The 22,935-nt window shown below is 47.0% G+C and overlaps 1 protein-coding gene across 5 annotated transcripts in view; it reads left to right on the top strand.

Annotated features, from left to right (window-relative positions):
• NR6A1 (nuclear receptor subfamily 6 group A member 1) overlaps positions 1 to 22,487 on the top strand; it is a 106,077-nt gene extending 83,590 nt beyond the window's left edge. For 4 of the 5 annotated variants that reach the window (XM_064523968.1, XM_064523970.1, XM_064523971.1 and 1 more), the window contains 7 exons: positions 1,463 to 1,518; positions 3,899 to 4,056; positions 4,935 to 5,162; positions 5,883 to 6,137; positions 11,582 to 11,703; positions 13,719 to 13,871; positions 14,898 to 22,487. In XM_064523968.1, coding sequence (XP_064380038.1) covers positions 1,463 to 1,518; positions 3,899 to 4,056; positions 4,935 to 5,162; positions 5,883 to 6,137; positions 11,582 to 11,703; positions 13,719 to 13,871; positions 14,898 to 14,986 — 1,061 coding nt within the window. In that variant the 3' untranslated portion in view covers positions 14,987 to 22,487. The remainder of the gene's footprint in view (positions 1 to 1,462; positions 1,519 to 3,898; positions 4,057 to 4,934; positions 5,163 to 5,882; positions 6,138 to 11,581; positions 11,704 to 13,718; positions 13,872 to 14,897) is intronic. The other variant, XM_064523969.1, reaches the window with a different exon arrangement.
• The last annotated feature ends 448 nt before the right edge of the window (positions 22,488 to 22,935 follow it).

Below are 22,935 nucleotides of genomic sequence, written 5' to 3'. Positions count from 1 at the left end.
GTGGGGCAGAGCTGCCATGCGTCTGCTTCTGGGCAGGGTACAAGACTATGGGAGAGTAAAGACCAGCCTGGCAATCAAAATTAAGTTTGCAGAGTGCGTGATTAAGAACCACCTGTACACTTGGTATGGGCAGAGTTTCCAAAGCGTTCTGTAAGACAGCGGGGATGTGCGAAAGGAAGGTGTAAGCCAACGTCTGCTACAATTACACTTTGAAATCAAAAGAGCAAGACGCAAACGCTGTCTGACATTTTAATAAAACTACTGGCTGCTATATTGAGGTGGTAGGGTTTGTGTTAGAAGGATTAGAGAAAGTGGCTGCTGGAAGACTTTCTGGTACAGAAATTTTTCTTTAAATTTTGCTGCATTTTCTGCTTCTTGAGAGCCTTTCGCCAGCCCTCTGTATGAGGCAGGGTGAGGACAGCCCGCCGCAGCAGCAAGGTCATTCTGCAGCTGGAATGAGCCTCCTGCCAAATCCGGCTGAATTCATGGTGGGAAAGAAGTTGTGACCTCATAAACATAGGAGGGACTTGGCCTGGAGAACGAAAAGCAAAAGGAACAGCTGAAAACCTTAAAAACAATCTTCTTCTGCAAAATTTCTCTGCTAATAAAGGGAAAAGCAGAGGGGAGAGGAAGATAGAGAAACAATTCTTGGATAATCTCTTTGCTAGAACTTCACTGAGGCTTTCTGGAAATTGTTTGAAGAGCCTTAAAAAGTGCAGCCTCTGTGCTTAGAAACTAGGCTGCACTTTTTGCAATGACACTGCTTAGCTTAGTCTAGTGACTAGGATTTAAAAACTGGTTTGCATGCGCTTGACTTGGTAAAATACCTCCTTTCCATTTTCTGTGGTAGCTTTAGGGGATCTGGCCCTCTGAAACAGCAGAGCTGGTAGCTAATAAGTGAAGCGCCTTGTCTGTGTGTTGCCTACAGCATCAGAGGTGGGTGCAATCCGTTAACCTTTAGATGGAGTCTGGCTTACGGTGGTTGCCCAGCGCTGCGTGTAGCGGGGTGAGAAATGCCAGCGCTGGCGTTTCCTCTTTAGCAGTCGTGTGGCCACTGCTTGAATTACCTCCGGAGGCACAGTGCGGTTGCTTTCCCTGTGCCATCTCTCCAGTTTTTATAGAATTAATTAAGATAAAGGGCTTACTGTGTCTTTATCAGCTGTCACTCAGGGATCACCTGCAGAAATGCTAAGCTCCGTGGGTAACGCTCGTAGCCACATAAGCGTTGTTATTCCCGTTGGGGGTGAGCGTCGTGGTGCAACAATACTGTAGCCCTGCAGTGCTTGGAACGCACTGGGAGCTTCTGTGTACATGGCTTTGATTAGCAAAATCAATCTTTGGTGTTTCAAAGGTTTTCTTTGTTTTGGGTTTTTTTTTTTTTTTTAGATGGTGGATGTCATCTTATCTATTTCTGCATACGGAGTAGCAGTGTTCCTAACCAGTATTGGGTTGTTTCTTTCAGCAATCAGGGAGGATGGCATGCCGGGAGGCAGAAACAAAAGCATTGGACCTGTCCAGGTGAGCATGGATAATGATTTCTCCGCAGTTCTCTTTAGTCTTTGCTCTTCTGAACTTTGCACGCATCTCTACAATAACTGTATTAACCTGCTTCTGTAAGGGGGGAAAGTTAAGCAGTTGGTAGTTTTCTGATGGGAGAAGGGGGGTCCTGTCCACAGCAGATGCATTTTCCAGGCTCTTCTTGACGTCTCCGTTGATCTAGCCTCAGGGTCCTGACCGGCTTCCCTAGGACACGGAGGAGCCGGTGGAGTGTTTGGAGCTGCCTCGGACGGACTCTGTAGGAGCTGTGTTGACTTCTTCAGCGACAGAACTAAAGAGCCCGTTTGCATTTGCAGGCTCGGTGCCGGGGGAGCAGCTAGGCTTGGGATGGGTCTCAACTAATCCGCCCGAGTCTTTCTCCCACCGACCCAGGCTTCCTGCTGGCGTGGCAGGGGTTTGACTCTGCCCGTGTATTAAGCATACGTACCATAAGCAGCAGATCTGTAAATACAGCTCTCAGCCGGCTCCTCTCTGGCGAGGGGCACGTCGTAGTCCCGTGGCGGCTCGCTGTCGGGCGGCTGCATGCATAAACTGCCAATCTCTACCCGCACTCCGGCTGTGGGAAACGTGGTCCTTTGTAAGCAGCGCGAGTGCTGCAATCCCTCCAAAGCTCCCAGTAAATCTCGGGTCTGTGTACTGCAATTTCTTAAGTTGTTGCAAGTGGGGCACCCAGTAAATGTCAAGCTGATTGATGGCGCAGCTTGTCTGGAGATGTCTTGTAAAACGCGAGGTAATTCAGCACAAGGGCTTGTACTGCACGCGTGAGAAATGACGGCCGTTTTCCAGCTTGCTTCTGGAAAAGCTCTCTTAAAAAAGTTTACTATTCATTTTAATAAAACAGAAATAACACTGAAACCATTTTTGTAGCTCTGTGTGCCTGTGAAAATACTGCTTGCTCCAGTGCAAAATTGAAAACACACAAAGCCAAGCGGTGAGAAAGCTCTGCCCAGCTCGGTAAGGTCCTCCAGAACCGAATCAGAGAAAGGCGAGGGGTCTGCTGCAGTCAGACAGGGCAGTCCCTCCTGCCCGAGCATCGGAGGGGAGCCTAGTTCCATGAGAAAAAAGAAAAAAGAAAGAAATTCTTAGTGGTTATATAACATTTTCTGTTGTTTGGAAACACTGTATTTCTAACAGCATTAGTTACCGATTCTTAAAGCCCGTGGGGGAAGAACAAACATTTAATTTCTGGGCAGCTAACTGAATTTTGACTGCCTCTGTGAATAGCGTAGCCGCAGTAAAGCAGCCCGCTTTGCTAGGCAGAGCAGAGCCTCGCTCATTTGAGATTTGTGTGATAGGTCAATGCTGGACCATAGATTATGCCATCAGCTCCATTTTCTGGGGTGAGACTATTTAATTATTGTGCTCTGCAGACTGTGTACCTGGATAACTCTAGTACGTTCTCCTGACAGTTTTGCAAGACTGGAATGAACCGTCAAAGCAGCGTTCGGTTCTTTATGCGCCTTGAAAAAGGTGTTTAGAGTTCACTCCACTTTCCTGCAGCATGTTAACTCAGGGTCTTTTCATGCTGAGATGCCCTTCCTAAGGGACATGCACAGAATAAAAAATAATAAAAATAAAAAGCTTTATGTTGCATTTTCCTTGCTACTGATGCATCTGTTTTCCAGGAGCATATCCAATTCTTTCTTGAAACTATTTATACTGCTGGCCTCTGCAGTATCCTGTGGCAGCGAATTCCATTTTTTTAATTATATGCTTTATTTAAAAAAAAAAAAAAAAAAAAAAAAGACTCCCTAATACCTCTTTTAAATCTGAAGCTTGATTACTTTCTTAGGTGCAATCTGGTTCTCATCTGGGGAAAAAAAAGTCAACAACAATTCCATATTAACATTTTCCTTACTAATTTCTATATGTGTCACGTCGCCTCTTTCAGTTGCTTTATCAAACCAAAGCCTGTTCAGCCTTCTGTTTGCCTTTTACCTCTGCTGAGTATTGAGTGATGTTTTTGATGAACTGGTCTCAATTACTGCCGGGTTTCTTCTGTGTGTGACAGCAGCTGATTTATGGCTCATTGCTGTGTGTATATTTGATGCTATCTTTTCATGTGTCCATTACTGGCTGCTATGTTATTGTCACTTGAATTGTACGACTGGAGCTGAAGGTCACCATGGTTTGCTGTAAATAGGATTTTTCATGTATGTTATTAAATGTAAGGGAAAAAAGTGAGGTTTTAGGAGTGGTGAAGCATTTCTCCCGGTTTGGTTTGAGCTCTGTTTGATGTGGCAGTGCGGCCAAGGTGTTTGCACAGGGACGCTCTGCCCTACCTGTGTTCCCAGCTGAAGCAGCAGCCTAGCACTAACTATGCTGATCTTGCATCTGAAAGATATCGGAGGAGGAGATTGAAAGAATCATGTCTGGACAAGAATTTGAGGGAGAAGCAAACATGTCATGGAGCAACAACGGAGACAGTGACCATAGTTCCCCTGGAAATGGAGTTTCTGAGAGCAACCAGCCTTCACCTGTGTCTACTCCATCTTCAAGGTGGGAATTCCCTCAGATCCCTCACTTTCAAATTCTGCTAATTTTGACTGTATTTCCCTGAGTGATGCATTGGGTTAATGTAGAAAAATAGACCATAGGAACATGTTTGCATAAATAGAACATAGTGCAGATTCTTACATCTCTAAGTGCTTTCTTTGGACAGACACCCACTGGATTGGAAAGATCAGTAGGAACTGAGAGGTGAAATGTTCATAAGTAAATGACAAAAGAAGGCAATGTTGAGTTAAAACTCTCATATTTAAAATAAATCTCCCAATCTGTATTGATTTTTCTGCAGATCGTGTAAACTTGGTTAGCTTTCAGTGTTCCTTCTACACAAACTCTTTCTTCCACTGTGCTTAGATTTTTAAATAAGCTGCTCCATTTCGGTTGCTAATTGATAGTGTTGTTTTAAGGTCAGTTATCCCTAATGCTGACCTTCTGACTCAGCATTTGCCTGTAAATGCAGCGAGAATCTCAAACTTGTCTTCCATCTGCTTTCAGTTGCATTTTAAGCAAGGGGATGTTTGTGTTCATTGCTTGTGTAAAACTAGTTAATTTACAATCCTAAATGTAAGGAAGCAGGAGGGAAAATGTTTAATATAGTCTTGGATTTCTTTTTTACACTAAGAATGGCTGCTGAGCAGCGGTTTCCAGATCTTCACGTTGAATGGAGCCAGCGAGGAGGTCAGGCTGGGCACGGTGCAGGTGGAAGGCGTGTGGTCTGCACGTGCTGAATTAGTTCCACTGTAGAAGTCAGATACAAAGGGATTTTTAATTCCGTTTTGTTTTTGTTCCCTTTTTATTAATATTTCTGATGGAGCTGCATTTTAGCGGTAGGATTTTTTTAGTGTATTAAAAAGATCTTCCTTTTTCAGTAGGTCCGTGGAGCTGAATGGATTCGCCGCACTCAGGGATCAGTATATCGGGACGCCGGTGTCCACGCACTATCAGTACCTCCCGCACCTTTTTAGCTATTCCGCTCACTCGGCTGTGATGCCCCCGCAAACGCGCAGTCTGGACCCCCAGTCGCACAGTCTGATCAATCAGCTGGTGTCAGCTGAGGACTTGGAGCCGCTCGGCACTCCAATGCTTATTGAAGACGGGTGAGTGTGTCCAGGGCGGCCCGAGAGGCTGCCCGGAGCTGTGCGATTCTGGTAGTTTTGGGCACGCCGCCTCCGTACGTACGTGCTCCCGCGGCTCGTGCGGTGTAAGCTGGCGGCACGGGGCGCTGCCGGGCGCCTTCGGGCAAATCCAGACAACGTGGCGAGCTTGGGGAGCTCGAGCTGGGAGGGAAGATGCGCCTGTAGCGCAAGCAACAGACGTGGCACGTCCCGGCGCTGGGCTGGGCCCGAGGCTCTGCCCTGCTCTGCGGCCGGGGTGCCCAGCCCTGTGGCACGGTGGTCGAGCGAGATGTGCCGGGCTGCCAGGGAGATGAGTTACCGCCCCTGCCGTCGCGCTGACCCTGCGCAAGAGCTGGTAGTAAGCACTGGAGGGCCGTATGGCTGGAAAAAAGCTGGGCAATCCGTCCGGTGGCTGGAAGCCCCGGGCAGAGCAGCTGCACGCGGGGGGAGGCCGCTGCGGGGCTGGTGGGAGCCCCCGGCCCCGGGGAGAACCTGCTTGCCGCGGTTAGCGCTGGTCTGCGGGCTCGGCCGGGAAGCGAGCAATGGCTGCGCTTGCCACCAGGTGACACTGCGGGCCCCGGGATTCGGGGCGCTGGAGGGTGGAAAGCGAGGAAAATGCCATAGGAATTTAAGTGCCTTGTCAGATTATGTCATTCGATGTTGTTAATTATTTTTATGCCTTCATATTAACTGTGCCTGCAGGTATAAAGTGACTCAGGCAGAGCTGTTTGCATTGTTGTGTCGGCTGGCGGATGAGTTGCTTTTCAGGCAGATTGCTTGGATCAAGAAGCTGCCGTTCTTCTGCGAGCTCTCGATCAAGGACTATACTTGCCTGCTGAGCTCCACGTGGCAGGAGCTGATTCTGCTCTCCTCGCTGACGGTTTACAGCAAGCAGATCTTTGGCGACCTTGCCGATGTAACCTCCAAGTACTCCCCCTCCGACGACGAGCTGCACAGGTGAGCGCTGGGCTGAGCCTGCGCGTGAAGGCGCGCGGCTGGGAGGGAGGTGGTCTGGCTTAACCTCCCTGGGACGGACTCACCGCGTCTCCTGGGACGAGTCGCTTACCCTGCATCTGTTTCCAAGGAAGGGTTATTCTGTGCTTATAAAGTACACTGGAGACTTCATGACTGGCTATGTCTAGTCAGTATTGAATTAAAGCTTTATTTTGCAAGGGAGGAGAAGGTGTTTTGACACTCGTTTTTGGCTGACCCCTTCTGCAGGGCTCTGTGATGACCCTACGCAGCTCTCCGGTTGCCCTTCCAGCTGGAGGAGAGCTGCGCAGGCAGCACTGCCCCCTCCCTGGACCACAGTGGATGCCCTCTGTTCTGCTCTCAGGCTTGCTCTCGTTATGTCCAAGCATATTTGGAAAAGCTGTTTAGCTGCCTCATGAAACCCTTTAAAAATCTGCATTGAGGGAGGTGGGAGATTCATTAGATGCGATAAAAAAGCTATTACATCTGAAAAATGGGGCGCACAAGTAGGACTCTTCACTGCAGACTTCATTCAAATGAGCTTGTGAGGCTGCATTTACAAAAGCATCAGGTGTAAACTGCTTAAAATCGTGGGCCTGTTTTCTGGAGTTGCTGGATACCCAAAGCTCACATCGACTCAGCACTTCTGAAAATTATACTCTAGACTTGAAACATATGCGTTTGCGGTTCTCACGTGTAGAGGATGCATTGTGTTTGTCCGTGTAGACTTCTTTGGGAAACCTGATGTGCCTTTGCCTTCAGTCTGTCATATCTGGATTTATAGGGAAATTTTTATTTAAATGTTCTCTTTTTAAAAATATAATTTTGTGTAACTTGAAGTCTTTGTCCTTCTCAGCTCCCCCTTTACTTTAAGACAGAAATGTAGGGTTTAAACTTCACCCTCCCTTTGTGGTGACTTGGGCTAGAATTCCTCTGTATAGGATTTCTAAGCTGATTTACTTACCTCGATCCTCAAACTGCGAAGAGACAGCCATATATAAATCACGTTTTGAAGTATTCATTTGGAATTATACATAGAAAAATGAAAAAATGACAAGACAATATTTCTCAGACTGATCCCCTGACTTCAGTTTATAGTTTCTTTTGGGACTGGCGGTTTTGTTTCCTCCTTCACAGTCACCGTGGCCGTGTGCGCTTCACAACGGCGTGCGTTCCCTGCTTCTCGGGGAGTAGGGCTGCTTCCCTGAACCTTCTCTACATCCATCTTTAAGAACCTCAGCACATTTTTAAAATCTGCTTTTTGTCTCATCTCTTTCATCAAAGCTGATGAAATTGGTTTAAAAACAAACCACAGCCGCGGGGGGAAGGCCAGTGCGGGTGAGGTCCGTCGCTCGGTGGTTTTGCACCACCAGCAGCAGCACTAAGAGCCGGAGCGTTTCCTCCTGCGCCGGAGCGGTCTCCGAGCGAGAGGTGTTGGCGCTGCTGGAGGGAAGGCCGGTGCTGCTCGCCCGCTGCCGAGGGCAGCTCCCGGGGCTGCTGCTGCCTTTCTGCAGCACAAGTGGAGAATAAAACTAACCGATCCAACGCTTCAGGGAACCCCGCGCTGCAGCGTGGAAGGTCTTACTTAAAACTCAGTTGGGCCAGTGGAGAGGTGGTTCACAGAGCTGGTTGTCTTTATTATCACACTGTTGTATTATTAATTGCTATTTCATTGTTTTGATTACATAAATTCAAGAGTGTTGCAACTTAGCTCTTGTTTTTTCCATAGTATGTGCTATCTGATGATCTGAAGAACCTGCCTTTCATTTATCATTTTGATCTCTTTTTTTTTTTCCTTTTGTAGTCCTGGTGCCAGGCAGAGCCTTGTTTTGGTAATGAACCCACAGTATTATGACGAAGTAGGTAGGATCTGCCTAAGCTGCTGCCTACCCTCCCTTTTAACATTTGCCCTATTCTGGCTCTTCCCTTGCTAGGCTTGGCAATTTTGCCAGTCATTAGGGAATCTAAGTGTTTGATAAGCAGAGATTTAAAATACTCCTGTGGTCCTCAGTCACTGTAGTATCTAACAGGGTCTCAAGGTTTCTTTGTGCATCTATTCTCCCAACCTCCCTGTGAGATTGAGGGATTATTGTGTCCGTTTTCTCACTGGAAACAGAGACACAGAGAGGTTGACTTGCTAATGACTACAGAGGAAGAAAGTGGAAGAGCCAAGAACTGGACCCAGGTGTCTCATTTCCTAGGGTAGGTTCCTAAACACTGCCCTGTTCTGCCTGCCCATTCACCGTGCATCTGGTGCTGCTCCTGTGAGGAATATTAAGGGTCATAGAAAAACACAATAACACTTGTTCCTGTATTCATTCTTCCTTTTGTTCATGCTGTCCTGGTCAAAGCCTCAGAAGAGAAGTGTTTATTTCATTTTGGGCTTGTGATAAATATGAGCGAGAGGTAAAACAACAAGACAAAGGAGGAATCCCAGCCCTTCAGAAACTGCAATTCAAAGCTGGTAGCTTCGAAAGTCCTTCACAGAAGATCTGTGCGCATGGATGAAAATAGGTGTTCTTAGTAGCAGAATGTTTCCTGTAATCTGTTTTTGTGATTTAGCTTTTCAAGTGTCATTAATTGTCATTAGTAAAATGGGAGAGTATAGACCAAAAAGGCCATTTAGTGGGAAGTTGCACAGATGAGAGATCTTGAGCTATATGACTCCCTTTCAGTCTTTCAGTTGTCTTTATGGTAGCTTAGGCACAGCTTAAATATCTACATATGCCAGTGGTACAGTACATGGGTATTAATCTTTTCTATACTGTACATTCATAAAAAAAGCTGCATTATCCTCTATCTTCTTGGGACCCAGTTCCTTGAAAATCATGAGGGAATTCTGCAGAGAGGCGCCTGACTGCTGTGTTGCCTTGAAGAGCCTCTGTTTCCGTGGAGAATGCGAGCATTGATTAATAATTATTGCAAACTGATGTTCATTTGATCTCCTGGCCAATGTAGAAATTGCTCTGAGCTGAGATAGTCTGGTGCTTTGAAGTTAATTTCTGTTCTTATTTAGCAAAATGGCAAAAGCAATCTTAAGTTAGGTAGGTGAGAAATGAATGGATAGGATGAGCTCATGAGCTCCTGGACTTAATAATTGAGTCTAACAACTGGCTAAATGTTCTGTTGGCCTGCTAGATCAAATGTTTTCCTTTTTGTGTGCTGTTTTTCTGTAGATGAATATGAAATGAATAGATTCCTGACCTCCCCCAACACCCTTCGGATGCCGCATCCCTTCCCCCGCCTCCCAAGCTAATCCCGATAACTCATAGCCAGAGACTTGCCTGGTGTAAACTGCAAGGAAGAGTGTGTGGAGGAGTCAGTCCTCGAGAAGAAATAGGGCTGCGAAAAACAGAACAGCTTTGTTTGAAAGGGGGAGGAAAGTATGCACAGAAAACTAAGACAGTTCAACTGCAGGAATGGGAGAAGAGCTCTCCTGGATTTATGAAGTGATGAGTGGCTGGTAAAAATGTGCATGCTCTAAAAACAATTAAACCCAACAGACGACTGAGTGGTCTTTGTGCTCATTAACTTCTTGAGCTTTGCAATCTTGCACCTGCAAGATTTTTAATGTCAACTCGAGAGCAAGAAAACTTGTACAACTTTAGATTAGCCGACAAGGCTTTCATCACTTACAATATTACTTTCCTGAAGAACTGACCTGAGGTTCAAATAGCTTGTTTTCACTTCCCTGAGGCCAAACTCCACCATGCATTTTACAAATAACTTTGAAGTAAACAAACATACATGCCAAAATAAGGTATTATTCAGTGAAAAGGGTTCTATTTTTGTTCTATTCAAGACGGCTTTCTGCCTGCGCTCTCGTTCTTTGTACTGCACAATGCCAGAATGCAGCTGAAGTTGCCAGAACACTTCTGTCCCACTTCTGAGGACTTATGCAATGTACAGGTTCTTTCAGACTAGCTGTACTGCTGTACGGTGTGCTCAGGAGAGACCGTCCTGGCCCCTGGCACAAGCGGGACCCCTCCGAAGCCCAGCGCTGGGCGCGGGAGAGCAGCTCCGCGCACCTTCCGATCTCAGCTTCTGCTCCCGACTGTTCCTGCACCGCTTCCTTGCTGGTGCACGAGCAGGACTTGCTCCTTTGGGAGAAGCCTGTCACTCCCTTCGCATTGACTGCTTTGTTCTGCACCCTCCAAATTTCCATCAGGCGCTTTCCCACGTGGTTTGGGGAGGATGCACTGACCGTACAGCCGCGTGCCCTCTCCCACCCCTTGGCGTTCCTGTTCCTGGGTTCCTTTGGCAAGTGCGGTAGCTCAGAGAAACGTGCAGCTTGTTTCCAGCGAACTTCCCCTACCTCACGCTGATGGCTTTCTGGGAAAGATCTCATCCCCCTCCTGTCTCCAAAACTCCTTAGATGTTTATTACCGTGTGTTGAGCATCAGACTCCCACGCTGGCCTGTTATCGCCTGCTCACCTGCTAGCGTTAAGCTGCCCCTTGCAGTTGCTTGACAGATGTGCCCGTCCGCCCGCTCTGCGCTGTATCATGCTGACAAAAACCAGTGCAGCCATCCCGAGGTGCAGAAAGCTTCCGTACGGAAAAGGAACAAACTCAGAAGTGCGCACGCCTCGGGTGTGGTGAACGTTTCTCAAGGTCTGACATAAATGCTGGTTCCAGATCCCAGAAGCGAGTCCATGACATCCATGCTATCTGCAGTGGGCTTTTTTTCATTGGGTCTTGATACGCACCTATGAAGCGGGATGAATCCTGCATGCCCCATTTGAGGGGAAAGGTTTTAGAAGAGAACAGCTTGCCTTAAGGCCGAGTCTTGTAGTCTGCTTAGACATTAAATCTGTAACTTGGGATTTCACTCCCTTTAACTTTGATTATTTGTGTTTTAGTACTTAGTTGTATTTGTAGTCGTACTGGTCTGTGGAAAGGATCCCATCCTCACTGTAGGCATCTCACTCCCAAATTAACAAACCATAACAAACAGGCCATAAATCATCACAGTGCTCTATCAGTCACTCGTGGGAACTGTAGGGAGGTGGTTTTCCTTACCTGTCTACTAGGTAAACGACACGTGGAAAATACTGCACCGCTGTTGTATATGGGGCAGTGTAATTCTTCAGCGTTTAAACCAAGGTTAATTCAAGCAGCATTGTACAGACTCCATCCAACCTTTTTTCTGTCCGAGGAGGCTGGCAATGAACTGCAGTACCAAGAGACAGTTTTATGCTTAAAACCCTCATTTGCTAAAATGTCTGTAGCAGTCAGGTTTGTGGTGAGTGATTTTACTGCCTCCTTCTGCTTTTATTTAATAATGCCAGCAGACTTGAAGCAGTTCGACAAAGACTTTTTGAATTCTATTGCAAGATTTTAAGATTCCTGGAGTTACTTTAATAAGCCTCTTGCCTTCGTTGTGGGGACTCTGTTTTGTATAAATGGGTGTGTGATCTCTCCCCTCTAGATTCAGTGAAGAGGGGATGGAGGTGATGGAACGGTTGATCTACCTCTTTCGCAAGTTTAACCAGTTGAAGGTCAGCAATGAGGAGTACGCGTGTATGAAAGCCATTAACTTCCTAAATCAAGGTGAGTAAATGAACAGAAGGAATCCATCCCACTGGAGAAATTATCTGAAACAGCCTGAACGATCTAGGCTACCCTGATGAAAAAGGGGAGGAAGGGTAACCGATTGCCTACCCGCTGCTCTAACAGACTTTTTACCAATCAAGGATGTGTCATCTAAAAATATTGTTGCTTTAGGTAACTGTTTAGGCAATTAACTAAAAGATGCTTGTAAAACTGTTAATTTGCATGACTTTTTTTCCAAAGTAAGCACTGATAATTTGCGTATGGAGAGGTTTCTTATTGAAAAACGTATTTGTTCATCTGCTTTAAAAGGTGGCTTTGCATTACTGATCCTCCACTTTTTAGAGCTTTACTAACTCTTTAAAACATTTACCTTCACAATTTATGCCTTGCTGGCTTCCTGCTATTTCAAGTCATCAGTACATTTCCCTGTGCGTAACGCTGACTTCTAAAAGTGAAAAATAATGGCTAATGAAGTACTTATTTGCAGGCAGTGAATTCTGCCTAGTAAGGGCCCGTGACCGCCTGAGGATTAGCCGGCAGAGCGAAGCTGGCAGTCCAGTCTGTTGCAAGACCCTGGATGCTTCAAAATCCATAAAGTCAGTGCAAAATGAAAGGCGAATCGATTCTTCAACATGTTTGAAGATCCTTGTCATTTCTTAACAAATTTATTGGGCTGAAATAGTTTGGAACAGGCAGGGGTTTTTCCTCAGCAGCAGCACACGTCCCCGTGTCCGCTCCTGCGCGTCGTGCCAGCCTGCCGCTTGCTGCGACCCCCTTTCCAGGAGCTGCTGTGTGACAGGTCTGGGGGCCTCTTAGGATGTTTCTTCGTGTCGTGTGTGTATAAATGAAGAAAACTACTGAAAGGGAAATGCTTAATCGGTGGTGTGCAGCAGTCATTTTGGAAATAAATGTCTCTGAAGTCTTTTGTACTGTGAAAGATAGTTGCACTTTGTAAAAATGTGCTGAAAACTCTCTCCTCCCCCACTCATTTTCACCGAGAGATAGTGCTGACGCTTCAATGTGTGCTCCGGACTGAGATTCCGGTTTGCTTCCCTGGACAGTTTCCTGACACTGGATAATACACTTCTCTAGCTGTTTCCATTGTTTTCCAAAATGTATTTTCATTAACTTCCTGTCTTCTTTTATTTTTAGTTGAAGCTTGCAATTTTTTATGTGAAATACCTGAAAATTATTTTTAAAAGTCAGCTTTTGGGCAGTAGATAAATGCTTCTTCCGTCATATTGTCTTACAATAGCGCGCCTGCAGTGAGGGTCGCGTCGTTGGCTTCTCCCGACCGCACCGGGTCCTTCCCAGGACACCAGGCAGCGTGCAAATGTCATTGATCATGCTGAAGTGTGGCAGTGTGACTTCCTGCCGTTTCGATAGCTTAGAAATGTCCATTTTTCCTTTGTGTGCATTGCTTGACATTGGTAAAGCTACATTTTAAAATAAGAACTTGACAAGTTTTATAAAGCTCATATGATATAATTCATAAGCAGATGGGGAGAAATATGATGATACCTTGAATTATAGAGTTGAACGCTTTCCTCAGCCAAGATGATATAGCTAAAATCAACATGTTTCTGTCTGAGGAAATATTACATTGAAGCCAGTGTGAGGACTAAAGCCTTGACATACAGCTACTTTACAAAAGGCAGGTAGGGATTTAAGGTTGCTAGAGCTGTTATCTCCCCGAGAGTTCATTGATCTCTGAAGATGAGCAGCTTAGGACATTGCCTGTTCTCATCCATGTCTTTTGTGGAAGGAAATCTTGTCCCCACATACTCGTATAAAGACACATCTGTGATATGGGTAAATTAGGGGAGGAGATGGAAATTTTAATCTCTGTGTAACTGTACACCTGAAGTCTGTCTCCAAAGCAGTGGCCCAGCTTAGAGTTTTAGAAATACCTTTTTCCTTCATGGAGAAGTGGTGATGAGAATAAGCACGAGTCTGCTGCTCTTCTGATGTTTTCATCATGTTTTCGTGATTCTGATCGTGTTTACTTCCAGACATCAGGGGTCTGACTAATGCGTCCCAACTGGAGCAGTTGAATAAGCGGTATTGGTACGTGTGCCAGGATTTCACGGAGTACAAATACCCACATCAGCCAAACCGTTTTCCGGATTTAATGATGTGTTTGCCAGAGATACGATACATTGCAGGTAACTTTTTGAGCTCTTCTCCCAGTGAGATCGTGCGAAAATGATTAAACTTGCTTTTAGAAGAAACTTAGCCTTATTCATAAAGTGAAATCCTTGTCTGCTTAGGTGGACAGCTTGTCTGCTTAGGTGGGACCTTCTTCTATTTAAGCATCTCCTTTAAGATAATCTCCTGCCCCCTCTAATTCGCCCAGCTAAACTGACTCTCTTGCAAGCTGCCCTTGTGGCACATGCTCTGAGTTGAAAGGCGTGGTGTCATGTTCTGGTTCTTAACTCTCTTCTCCCCATAAAACATGCCTTATTCTCTGAAGTGGCATACTTCTAAGTACTTTGTCAGTTTAGTTTCTTCCTTTCAACCCAACTTGGAGGTGTTTTGTCTCAAACGAATGTAATCCTGGGTCGAACAGTTGTCTTATGGCAAACAGAGGTGTCCCCGACGTGCTGTTCTGGGGAGCACAGCATAGACAGAGCGGCAGGCAGGCCTGAAATGCAGCCCCTAGGCTTCAGCTCTTCTGCAGTTCAGGACACCTGAAATCTACAGGTGAATTTTCAAACTGAGTTGTGTCCTAATTATATCCAAAGGATCTTGTACTGTTAAAATATTGTTTGTTCCTGGATGTTATGGTAAGGGGAAGATATTTGCCTCCTCGTGTCAAGGCCCTGTATACTTCGTCCTACCCTGTTGTGACGAACTAGATAATAATCATAGAATAACTCATAATTTACGCATCGAGATCTGCCAGGGAGTTTGAGGAGAGGTGGGGTTTAGTCTTTCCCAGTTTGTATAAAAACAGCTTCGTTGTGGAGAAATCATTTTGGTCTGACTTTGCCCATTTATTTAGCTTTCATTTCAGTAAATAATAAATCCTGTTGTGTCCAAATGAATATCAAATGTCTAATGTAGCAATAGGATGATTAACTGTTTCTCTGAGAGGTTCAAGGTAAAACCATCTCTTGCTGCGTTGCTGGCTTAGGTGTCTCTGAAATCCAGCTCAGGAATAGCTGCTAATTCTGATTCTTTCTCAACAGGAAAAATGGTGAATGTCCCCTTGGAGCAGCTGCCTCTTCTTTTTAAGGCCGTTCTACATTCCTGCAAGACGAGCGTGAGCAAAGAGTGAGCCCCAAACGCCCCTGCCCCGTGCCTTACTCCGGTGCCTCAGGCGGGGAACCGGCTCACGCGGAGAGAAAGGGGGAAAACATGATGAAGGCAGTGGGGAATTGCTGAGACAGGGCAATGGGTGCCCTTGCTGTTGTAGCAAGAATCTTTTTTGTTTGTTTTTGTTTTTTTACTCTTTTTCCTATATATTTATTTCACGACAGAGTTGAATGTATGATCTTCAACACAATGCACATGGTTCTGTAGGAATGCAGCAGATGCATTCTCTAGCAGTTTACAGAATGTGAAGATGTTTAATGTTACAGTGTTTGTTAGGGTTAGTTCTTTTGTATTTTGGGGGCTGGGGACCGAGATGACTAAGACTACCTCAAGGAGAAGATGCTGTTTGCGCACTGCTCTTTCCATGATTTGTATCCAAAAGCATTTGTCGTAGAGAGCAAACTGCCTCACTTCATTGACAGAGCTGTTAGCATCCCAAATGGACAATTTTGGAGAAGTGGGTGTTAGAGAAGTGCCAAGCTTTTTTGCTTTTAAAAAAAAAAAAAAAAAAAAAAAAAGCAGGGAATGGAGAAGAAGGAAAAGTCTGTCTAGCCAATTTGTTTCTTTTCCTCTGTCAGTTTTCAGATGCAGATGGTAACATGTGTGGTTTCCTTGAATTCTGATGTAGGAGAATTGTAGCATTGCAAAGCCGAAGGGCTCCCAAGCCCCGTTCCCGTCCTGGGGGACGCAGGAGTGTCTCCTGCCCCCAGGCCCAGCCTCAGCGGCTGGTCTGCAGTTATCGCTGCAGAGCCTTTCTGTTAATGGGACATGCGTTGCTGCAGTTCAGAGGAGGCTCCCGACAGCCCGGCAACAGGGTTCCCTTGTTGGTAGAAACAAAGTGGACTGTAAATAATATCTAATCACTTCCTTAGCATCCATTTTAGGTTCACAAAAGCAGAAAAAACCTACGCAGAGAAGAGGCAGGATTGTCCCTTTCAGTGTATTTCCCCCAAGATGATACCTGACTGCCGAGGAGAATTCTGCATTGCAGCAATGACAAGCAGCCTGTTTCTGGGAACAGTTAATTTACCCTGTGTTAAATGTAACGTATGTAACTGTGATAAGGGACTGCAGGATCCTCCATCGTGCCTTTCTCTGCTGGACTCAGGGAATGCATGATTCATAGTCATATCCCACCAGGATGTGTTACTGCCTAGTGGAATCCCTTTCTACCAGGAAAAACTGGTATTAATACAATGCTTGTTAAGCTGTTTTATCCTAGGTGTTACAAGGCTTGGATTTTCCACCTAGCAACTCCACACCATCAGACTGCATGGAGAAATGGTTTAATGACTACTGGTTAGCTGTCGGAGTAATTGCTCAGCAGCGGTGTTTATCTAAATTTGGGTGTTCTCGTGAGCTCCTGCTGCTGGTGGTGGTGATGGTGTTAGATGAGATACTGTTTCTCTTATCTCCTTCATTAAGAATTAATTTCTGAAGACTTGGTCATTCTCCTAGGCAGCTGTGTTGCCCTGGCTGAATTTTCTTCCCTGCGTCCTTAGTAGTGAATCTGATTTTTATGTAGTGAGTTAGGGCTAATCAAGAAATTTTTGAATGCTGTTTCTGAACTACTTTGGGAAGCAAGTTCTGTTCCTCCAGGGCAGGAGGAACCAGTCGCTACCTTTTGTCCCGATAACAGCTGTGTGTGGCACAGAGTAGGTATTCCTCAGACGTGCTGAAGCTGCTACTAGATCAGAGTGAATGTGGTGGTGAACAGGAGAAAAATGTCATTCACCCGAGTCTTTTTTCCTTCTCCCATGTTACCTACACATCGGAGCATACTCGTTCGGTAGCAGCCCAGGAGACGTTTGCATCCCACTAGCTTGGCACATCTCTAGGTTAGTCAACAGTTATTCTGCGTACCAAGTGCTGCCTGCTCCGCTCTGCAGGAGATCGTGACGGCTCCTTTTGGACTTACCCTTAAGGACACGCTGTTGACTAACTATATAGACCCGAGGCAGCATTGCGTTGTTTGTAATTCTGCTTGGGAATCTTCCAGCGTGATGGTTTCCCTTTTCTAAAAGTCCACTAGCTGCTCATTTTTCATTATTTAAATATGATGTTACGGGTAACAGCTGCTGGGACCAGCAGCAGTTCAGTTTGATATAGCTTCACAAATCCAAAGTTAGTTCCGTAAATCTCATTTACTTTCTGATTGTAAAATGAGACAAGCACATATTTCTCAGGAAAGCCTTCTGCCTACAGTGTATACCTCAAGCGTAAATGGGAAGATTTTAGTATATCTGTTTGTAAGTTAGAAAGTATTTCTCAGCTTTTAACTTTAATTTTCAAATAGCCTCATATGATCTTTTTATTACGGGTTATCTTCTGGCTTGCTGTTTTATACACTCAAGGAAATGTTAACTTGCATAGGAGTAATACTATTCTACAATTACTGAATTATTATAATCTGTTGATGAGTAAGAGTTTGTTTTAATTAGTGTACATAAAAGTGGTCATCTTATTGCCAAATACCCAACAAAAATCACCTACAAGGTACCCTGTGTTTAGCCAAAATAGACTCCCAAGAGTAATGCTGTACCAACAACAAAAAATACCTACACTTATTTGTGATGGTGAATGGACAGGAATGTTCTGCTTTCTATTATATAACCCCAATTTTGTAAAGGTTGATTGGCAGCAGTATCCATTTACAAATAACTGATTTATTGTAGGGAGTAGAAGAGCTTTGCTAAACTTACAGGTAAAAAAGCATGTGTGTGTATATACGTATACATACACGCCAGACCAGAATCTAACTCATTGGACAGTCATTATTAATATCTTCTGCACCAAGTCCTCTAATGACTTGTATTTTTTAAACAGGGTAAAGTGAATGTGTTGCATTGCAAACTCAGGTATAATGAGAAGGTAGGAATGTAGATAGAAATGTAGAGACATTAGGTCAGTCACTAGATGTATTTGTGAATTTGGTTTGAAGGACACCCTGGAAAGGTTGGAATTTTTGTTCCATTCTTCACGTAACATTCAGTTTACAGGGACTCATATTTTATTTGTGCTTAATGCTAGTAGGGGGAAGTTCATTATCTTTGGTATCTATCTGCTGTTGCTTATCTGACCTTCTGTCATAGAGGAATCAATCAACAATAATAGTCTTTGGTAGAATTTTCTTCCATGACAAGTCAATTTTTATCCCCGATTTGAAAGATAAATTGGCTGACTGACCCCCTCCTCTCCTTCATAGTAGTTGTGCAAATAGAAAGCTGAAGAGTTACTTTTAATCTGGACAGAGATTTGGGACATAAATTTGAAATGCTCTGGCTCACATATTCCGAGGAACTCTGCCTAGGAAGCTTACCTGCGATTTCGCAGCCTGAAGCGCATCATCCGGCGTAGGGAATACAGCAGAAATTGCTGCCGCCAGCTAACAGCGATGGGTCCTAGCTCGAGTGGCGGGACCCAGGCGTCTTGAGCGAAAGCTCTTTGAAATCAGCCGCTCGCCTTTGGGTCGGGCTTCCAGCGCACGAGCGGAGGCTGGACTCCATCACGTGTGTCAGCAGCAAGTTCTCTTTCAGTTTCCCAGCCCCTAGAGAGGGTGGTGAGAGGGCTGGGTGCTGCCAGGATGCTCAGAGATGCCAGTTGTCTCTCAACTGATGGGTGCGGGACTTGGCAAAATCAATGCAGCAGGAGCTCACTTTGCAGCCAAATGCCATGCACCTTGGTGACAGGCTGCTTTGTCCCCTCTGGCCTCAATTTTATCTGTCTTTCTTTTCATTTGGAATAGCATGGTGCTCTCAGGTCCCTGCTGGACCTACTCGGCTGGTAGGGGTATCATATTTGGTTATGTATGTTGAAAAAGATGTGTAATCTTTATTGCCGCTTTCCAAAGGCAACAAAGCTGGTTGCTGCCGTCCTTCTCTTCGGCCTGTTAGCTCAGGGTGCTGCTCAGAGCCCTTGCAGGCTTCGGGTGAGCAGAGCGGAGCTTTGGATTTTTCTGTATATCTTCAATTCTGAGCTTTTCCAGCCTACAGTCACCTCACTGTAAAGACTAAAGGAGAAAGGGAAACCATAGGTTTTCCAAATGATCAGTGCAAGCATGTTGGTCAGATTGCCAAGTGGGGAAGAAAAACATGAAAAACCCTGTTCTGTTACATGAAAGCAAGTTGCCAGTGGCAGGGTCACAGGATTTTCTGGAGCGTAGAGAGTTTTTCTGGCTCCCTAGAGAGAGCAGGTTTTCTCTGAGTCTGCTTAGCCACTGCTCCAATAAGACCAATTCCCCAGGAACAGCTTTTTTCTCGGCCTCTCGTATTGCTTTGAAAGAGCCTAGAAGAGCAAACAGGGTTGCGAAAGCGAGCAGGGATTTTCAGGAATTCTGGCGTTTCGGAAGGGCTCCTCGCCAGGAGTGCGGGAAAGCCTGGGCGCTGGGGACTCCCGCGGTGCTCCCAGCTGATTTCCTCCCGAATGTGTGCCTCAGCGCCCTGTGGGCCTGGCTCAGAGGAAGATCCAAGACCGCGTTTCACAAAAAGCAGGCTTTAGTTACCCACTTAAAGGATGGCGATTGCTCTGGGTCCTGTTTGCTGCCTGCCCTCTGTGCTGCCCTCGCTCCGCTAAGCGCGGCAGAGCCTCCGCCTTGGCGCGGACAAGGGGCTCTTCAGGCTTTTGCACAGAACAACCACGCAGCCAACTCAGATTAATGATTTTAAGTCTTGTCCTTCAAACCAACCTTTTTTAAAAAAACTTGAATTTCTTTTATTACTTTTTTAAAACAAAAGAGAATTCTCCTGTGAATGTGCTATTTACCATTCATTCTTTCTTCTTTCTTGGTTTTGATTTGAAGCTATGAAGCTTGGTGTCTGTGAAAATGTTGTTATTTCTGTATTTCTCAGGATAATAAGCGGCAATCATCCCTGCCACATAAAAGGCAGGAGAAAGGGGGAAACTTGGGGAACTAGTTTAAGTATGAAGCTAATTTTTAAGTTTTAGATGATGTGTGAATCAAGGATGATACATAAGACGTCAGTGTCAAGCCGTGGTGTTTCTCTGGGTTCTCAGTGTGTTGTATGCAATACACAGAAGCTCAGGGATAAGTATTTAAAATGACCCAGAGAAACCCTGGTTTTGATGTTGCAGCAGTTGCTTCTTTCATGACCTGTTTGGAGAACTGTTTAAAAACGGAGTAAAACCCCATATAGGGATTTTGGGGAAAAAACTTCTGGTTTTGCTTGTGGGAAGTTCTTACCTTTAAAGATTAGATGGCTATATGAATTGGTAACATCCTTAAAATGCACATTGCCCGTTTTAGGTTGCCAGCCCGTAGGAGGGGGAGTCCTGGGCTTGCTTTGTGCTGGTTTTCTGAGCTGCGAGCCGGGCGTTGAGTCTGCCAGTGCGGCTTGCCAGAGAGCCCGAGTGAGCCTGAGGTGGCCGCAAATTGCTGCGGTCGCTGGAGCAGGACCGAGGTAGGCGGGAGGTCCAGCTGGGGCGGTGAAGGTGTCCCGCTAGCTGTGCCGCTGCTCCGCTTGGGCTGCAGCCCCTCTCTGCCTCGCCCTGCAGTGCCCCGTGCTACTTCTCGTGGGTACTGCCGAAGTGTGAAATAGCATCGTTTCAGAAAACTTTGCATTTCTGCTGAAGGCACGATGGCTCCTAGGACTGGGACAGATTGATCTGTATTTCCATGCTCAAAGCAGTTTGCAAATACCTCATCTCTTTGCCTTGGATGTTAAATATAATACATCTAGTGCTTATGGAAAGGAGAAAAATTGGTATTTCTCACCGTGGCAGACTCCCTGACAGCACAGTCACAATATTGCTGTAGTCAATCTGTTACGTACGAGTGAGAGATTTGAATTTCCAGTCAGTACAACCTTCTCATCGTAGTCTGGTAGGATTGTAGGTTCATTCAAACTGTTTGAGAAATGCACTGGCATGTAAAAGTAGTCTGCTTACAACCAAGAGTATCGGGAACGCCGCGTGCGGACCGTGAGCCGCCGAGCACCGTGTCCGGCGTGGGGCGAGCACGGCGCCGAGCGAGAGCCAGCCGGCGTTCGTAGGGCTAAACACGCTTTCTGAGCAGTCTCACGGGCCACGATGTGCAAATGTGAGTTTAAACTAGTCCCGTGCAAAGGGCTACCGAGCCCAATACAGGCAATATTTTTTCCCTTTTAAAAAAAGAGAGAGAGGGACTGTGCAGTTGACCTCTAACAAGTCTATGAAAGAAGCAACATGGTTCAGTGGAAGAAATGCCCCCAAGGGCAAAAAGAAACAAAAATTGAAACCAGATGACGATCAACCTTAACAAAGCCTTTTGTGATTCATTGTTTTCTTTCAATTTATAAAATGTCTTGTAATAGTTGATAACATTATTGACTCAATTTCCATAACAAAACTACCTCGTGTGACATCCTGTTTATCATCTCAAGGGGATTGTGTGAAAAACAGAATACTGCTGGTGTTTGGTGCCGGTGCAGAACCCGGTGCGCGTGTGAAGGTCTTGCGTGTTGCTTCTCTGCCCGTGAGCTGTGGCCGGGTTGCTGCAGGAGCGTTTGGGCTCCGTGTCCAGCCTGGGCCGCCAGCTGCCAGGCGAGAGGCTCCCGGGCTGTGCGGGAGCTCCGGCAGCAGCGTCCCGCCAGCCTGTGGCACCCGCTGGCTGCCGCGGCCGCACGCCGCCGCTGGGGCGATGGCCGGGACCGCGTGCGCCCGCGCGGCGGGGAGCCGGGATGGGGGTGCTGCGGGAGCTGCCGGGCCTCTCCGCCGTGGCGGTGCTTGGAGAGGCTTGGCAGGACCGAGCTCAAGCGCTGCCCTCCGGGCGCGGACCGCGTGGCGCAGGTGCAGCTTTCTGGCTCGTTTTTCACTGCTGTCCCTCAGACGCAGCCAGGGTCGCAGCTCGGCGCTTCGGCAGCTGCGGTACAGACGCCGCGTTGGCGGCCCAGGACGTCGGCAGTGCTCGTGCGTGCGCCCTAGGTCGAGCCGTGCTTTGCAGCCCAAGGGGAGCTCTGCTCCAGCGTTGCTGGTTTGTGGGACATCTCCAAAACCGGCTTGGGCCCGGTCGTGGGTCCTGCAGCAGGTGTTCCAGGTGATGTTTTCTCTCTGTAAAACACTTCATTTTTCCCATGATCCCTTGCATAAATCAGGGAAGCAGGATGTTGCCTCAGCATAACAAACAGTGAACGTGTAGCTGTTACGTTTACCGCGCTGGAGCGGGAGCCCGGACGGGTTAGCGCGGCCGGCGGCTGCTGCTCCTCTGCCGCCGGGCCCGGCTGCAGCTCGCGGCGGAGGCGGCCGGTCGCGCCGGGCGTCTCGGGAGCTGCCGCGGCCACGTGGACGTTCCCGCGCGCGCGGCGGAGCCCGGCCCTGCCCGTGGCCACGGGAGCAGCTCGCGCCCGGCCTGCCTCTGCTCGCTGCTCCGCTCCGCGACTTGACTACCTGTGGAAATGTGACCAATAAGTGTTGAACGCATGTTTAGCGAGTGTTAGCTTTATGAACTAATAAATGTGAATTGTTCTGCACCGGCTGAGTCTGGCGTTTCCTTGAGTTTCCTCTCCAAGAAGTCACTTCTCCCAGCGGCGTGGTGGTGACCAAGCCCTGTGCTGCCCGGAGACGTTCGGCTCTCCGGCATTCCTCCGTCCTCGCGTGGAGAAGCGGGTGGTGGAAGCGGTGGTGGGTCTGGCACTGCTCGGGGCGTGGGGGGCAGCACCAGCCCTCCCTGCCCCGCGGGGCGGCAGCGACGGGGGGATCCTCTTGTCCGGCGGGAGCTGCCGGTGCTTCCGGGCCGTGGGGCGGGCTGGAAGGAGCGCAGGGGATGGCAGCGCAAGAGCGAAGCCTTGCATGGCCCTCCGGATCTCGCCCACCGCCGAGGACTGCCTGCTTCCCCCGCTGAGGCGAGGTGAGAGGAGGCAGCAGAGAAGTTTCTCTGCTTCTCCCTCTTTGCCGTCGTCGCAGCTCTTTGCACGTTCC

Source organism: Dromaius novaehollandiae, chromosome 20, assembly GCF_036370855.1.
Source record: "Dromaius novaehollandiae isolate bDroNov1 chromosome 20, bDroNov1.hap1, whole genome shotgun sequence".
NCBI classification, from domain to species: domain Eukaryota; kingdom Metazoa; phylum Chordata; class Aves; order Casuariiformes; family Dromaiidae; genus Dromaius; species Dromaius novaehollandiae.
Note: the sequence above shows the minus strand (reverse complement) of the source record. Positions and strands in the feature narration are given on the sequence as shown.